Below are 4282 nucleotides of genomic sequence, written 5' to 3'. Positions count from 1 at the left end.
GGGTGAGCGTGTGGCGGGTGAGCGTGTGGCGGGTGAGCGTGTGCGGGGTGAGCGTGTGGCGGGTGAGCGTGTGGCGGGTGAGCGTGTGGCGGGTGAGCGTGTGCGGGGTGAGCGTGTGGGGGATGAGCGTGTGTGGTGAACATGTAGTGCTGTGAAAGGCCACAGGAGCACGCTGGGGGTCTTAGGAGCAAGCAGCACACGGGCCAGGGAGGGTCCTGGAAGGCACAGCGGTCTGGCAGGTAGCTCTTGGGACGTCCCTGGGCAGGAGCAGGAGAGTCCCCAGCGGTGTGAGCAATACGAGGGCATGAGGAGAGCCCTGGCGGAGGGCGAGCTGGGACACCCGGGCACTTCTTGGCCGTGAGCCGCGGTTCCCAGCAGGAGGAGCAGCAGGAGAGGAGAAAGGCTCCAGGCCACCCAAGATGGGACCGCAGCAGCGCGTGGGGCCCCGGAAACGGGGGGAGGCTGGGAGAAGGGACTTCACAAGGGCCACCAGGGAGCCCGGTGGGAGGCGCCGCCACAGGGGCCAGCTCCGTGCCGAGTCTCGGGGTCACAGCAGCTGGGATGGGACGTGCTGTGAACAAGGGGACAATTGGGCCCTTGGCTAAAGGTGTCCAGGGGCCACTGCTCCTCCCATGTGTGCAAAAGCACCAGCCCTGCTTCACTGCCCGGCACACACTTCTTCTACTCCCCAGAGAACATTCCAGAAGGGAGGCCTCTTAATATACACCGATGACCCCACAGCCCCACCTGGCAGGAGGACAGTGCATGGCCCTCCAGCTGCCCACCCACAGCCAGGCCCTGGGCTCTGGCCTCTCAGCAGCTGCCTGGGCCAGCGCCCTCCTGCCTCCACCCCGCCCGGCCCGACTTACGTGGCAATGGGCACCAGGAACTGGTAGGAGCCGCGGAAGAGCACAAAGGCCACGTAGCACAGCCAGATGTTGCGCGTGCTGTACATGAGGAAGATGAGCCCAGCCTGCACTGCTGTCACGCCCGCGATGACCAGCTCCGCCCACAGGGCCCAGCGGATGGTCACGAAGCCCGCAGCAAAGGAGGTGATGGCACCTGGGGAGACAGGACATGTCACGGCCGTCCCCGCAGGGCAGGAAGGGCGGGCGGGGACGGTAGGGCGTACCGAGCAGAGTGGAGGCGGCGTCGACCCCCCCGTTGTAGACCTCGGTAGTGTCGTTGGTGGGGTTGACCACATTCCACAGGATGTGCACGTAGTAGACGATGAGGTAGTAGCCGGCCGAGTTAAAGACCCACCAGAGGGACCAGAGGCGCAGCTGCGGCAGCCGCAGGTTGTCCCGCAGCTCCCAGAGCATGCGCACCAGGGTCAAGCGCCGCAGGGTGTCCAAGAGCATCCAGCCAGCCTTCCTGCCCGCAGGCCGACCGGGGCCCGGGCTCATCCGGTCCAGCTCGGAGGGGGTGGCCCCGCTGCCCACAGGGCTGCTGCGGTTGAAGAAGAGGCTGCGCTTGGGGCGCTTCAGGAAGAGCGCAAGGAGCAGGCTGAAGGTGAGGAAGGCCAGCGAGATATAGTTGAGCGTGGAGAAGGAGAGCCTGCCCACGGTGACGAGCAGCTGGCCCAGCACGGAGCTGGTGAAGACACCCAGCAGCACGGCTGTGCGCGAGTAGCCGGCCATGCGCTGGTAGCAGGTGGGGCGCACGAGCGAGAAGATGTAGGAGGAGTAGGCGATGCGGGCGGCCATGGTGATGCTGTAGAAGAGCTCCATGAGCTGCATGTGCAGCACGGAGCGGCCCCACAGCAGCAGCAGCCACAGGCAGATGTAGCTCAGCGCCTGCAGCAGCAGCACCGGCTTGTAGCGCAGGTAGTCCGTGAGCAGGAAGATGGGCACCAGCACCGCCAAGTAGGAGTACGACAGCACTGGCGTGATCTCGTTGGTGACCTGTAGGACAGCAGGCTGGTGACCCCACGCCCCCCACCAAGACCACGCCGGGAGCGCTGCCCCAGGCCACCACATCCTCTAAAACGTACAGCCCGTCAGGACGGTCCAAGCAGCGGGGAAAACAGGGAGTAACACAGCCCGCGCCAGATCACGCTCTGCCCTCAGCACACCCACCCCACCAGCGCGCTTCCTGTGCCCGGCTGTGCTCGGACCTCCACTGCCAACCGGTGTGGCACAGAGAAGACTCGTTTGCCTCCAGAAAGCTGGTGATTACCAGAAAAATAGTTACTATCTACATGTTAGGTCATGCTAATCTGGGTTTTGTTTCGCTCTTTTCGCTGAGGAAGATTCCCCCTCAGCCAACACCCGCACCCATCTTCCTCCACTCCGTATGCGGAAGCCTCCACAGCATGGCTGGCGAGTGGAGCAGGTCCACACCCAGGATCCGAACCTGGGAACCCCAGGCCACCGAAACAGAGCTTTAACCACTCGGCGATGGGGCCGGGCCCTCTAGGCTTGTTTTTAATGAAATAAAAACATGATTTGATTTTGCCTTCAATCTACCAAGATGGAAGTCAGGGTGCGACCACTGCACACTCACCCAGCACAGCCGCCCGGGTCCTGGAGGAAAGGCAAACGGGGGCAGGGAGGGAAAGCTCACACGACGGTGACACAGAATACAGAGGAGGGGGTGAAAACAAATAAAGGGAACCTCGTCTAAAACGGGGTCGGGAAGCTGAAGGGGCTCCCACACCCGGCACTCCGGAGCCTCGGCTCCCCAGCAGCGGGAAGGGAGAATGTCTCCGGGCCCAGCAACAGCCCAGCCAGAGAGAGGCGGCTACCCGAACCTCCCGCCGGCCCCTCCCAGCCTCCCCTTCCCCACGAAGGAAGCCCCAACTGCAATTCCCGCGCTCTTCCTGAAGAAGCTCATTTTGCTGGTAAAATAACTGGCTCTTCTGTTTTTTACGGTTGACAAATGGAAGAAACGAGAAAGAGGGAAAGAGTGAGAAGAGAGAATGGAAAGGAGAGGAGACAGGACAGGACTCTCCTCATGCTTTCCGCCGCATAGTGGCCAGTCTGCTCGGTTCCAGGGTACAGGGGACGCTGGAAGGGAGCCCCTGGCTGCCCCTGCCCCAGCCCACTCGAGGGAGGAGGAGGACTGGGCCACGGCCCCCTGCATCAGGCGGGACCAGGGGAACGCGTTCTGTGGGAGCCAGGACTCCCACCTTCACCAAGGGAGCCGCCTGTGGCCTCAGCGCATTCTCCTTCCACACAAACGAGGAGCTGAGCACAGCGAGAGTGCTCCCTCCTGGGGACACAGGGCAGAGGGCACCACTGCAGACCACTCAGGGCAAGAGCCAGAAGTTCCCCCTGGCTGCCCAGGGAGGGGCTGCCCTGGGCTCACCTGCGCCACTCCATAGGAGGTGACCCCAGCCTGGCAGAGGCCCAGGTCTCTGGCCTTATCCCCTTCCTGGGGGACGGACATGAGAGGCACCCTGGGCTTGGAGCATCTCCTGAGGCCTAGGTGGATTTTCAGCAGGTAGCCCCATGCAGGAGCCCTGCCAGACCCCACCTGACAGCAGACCCCACCCAGGGGCCCCACCTGACAGCAGACCCCACCCAGGGGCCCCAGCCACAGCTCAGATCAGGCAGGGCATGCACCAGGTGAGCCGGGGGCCTTGCTGGGCTCTCAGCAGCTGCAGCCTCCCTTGGTCCCACCAGAGTGAGAGTGCTAACCCTGACTTGGGCCTGACCACCTGCTAACTCAACAGTGCAATCCACGAGCCAGCCCGGGTGCCCCTCAGCCCCACGACGTCAGCAGGCACCAAGGCCCCCTCTGCAGAGTAGCCCGGGTCTGCATGTGGGGCTGCCTCCCGCCCACCACTCACCAGCCACCGGGAGACTGAAGCAGCCAGGCCTCCAACGGGAAGTCCTGCGCCCTGTGGTCTCCTGAACCCACACACCCACTGGGAGCCGAGGATGACCCCAAAGCCTGTGGTCCCCAAAACACTGAGCACTAGAGGTCCCCCGGGCATTCGGGGATGTTTGTAGCGCACGTCAGTCCCCAGCGGGGAAGCTGAACCACCTGCGCTTGGTCAGGAAGAGCCACGGGGGCCTGGCTACAGGGGTCTGGCCGTGTTTACGGAAAATTCCAGGAACATTAAACAGCCCCTTGGTTAATGAGATCTCTTGGCAGACAGCTTGCTCAGCTGCGGGGGCCTCCCTGTCAGAGCCGGAAGGGTCAGAGCCTTGGGGAGACCAGCTGGTCTCGTCCTCCCCTCCTCCTCTCCTGCCCCCACCTCCTTCCCTCCTCTCTACTCCTCCTTCCCTCTGTCTCCCTCCTTCCGTCCTCCTCTCCTGACCCCTCCTCCCTCCCC

The 4282-nt window shown here is 63.7% G+C and overlaps 1 protein-coding gene across 6 annotated transcripts in view; it reads right to left on the bottom strand.

Annotated features, from left to right (window-relative positions):
- Positions 1–68: 68 nt before the first annotated feature.
- The window catches only part of SLC19A1 (solute carrier family 19 member 1), a 13669-nt gene continuing 9455 nt past the window's right edge, over positions 69–4282 (bottom strand). For all 6 annotated transcript variants that reach the window (XM_046651398.1, XM_046651399.1, XM_046651400.1 and 3 more), the window contains 3 exons: positions 1133–1904; positions 870–1062; positions 69–571 (listed from right to left, as the gene is read on the bottom strand). In XM_046651398.1, the coding sequence (XP_046507354.1) occupies positions 478–571; positions 870–1062; positions 1133–1904 (1059 nt within the window). In that variant the 3' untranslated portion in view covers positions 69–477. The remainder of the gene's footprint in view (positions 572–869; positions 1063–1132; positions 1905–4282) is intronic.

Source organism: Equus quagga, unplaced genomic scaffold (genome assembly GCF_021613505.1).
Source record: "Equus quagga isolate Etosha38 unplaced genomic scaffold, UCLA_HA_Equagga_1.0 72032_RagTag, whole genome shotgun sequence".
Taxonomy (NCBI): domain Eukaryota; kingdom Metazoa; phylum Chordata; class Mammalia; order Perissodactyla; family Equidae; genus Equus; species Equus quagga.
Note: the sequence above shows the minus strand (reverse complement) of the source record. Positions and strands in the feature narration are given on the sequence as shown.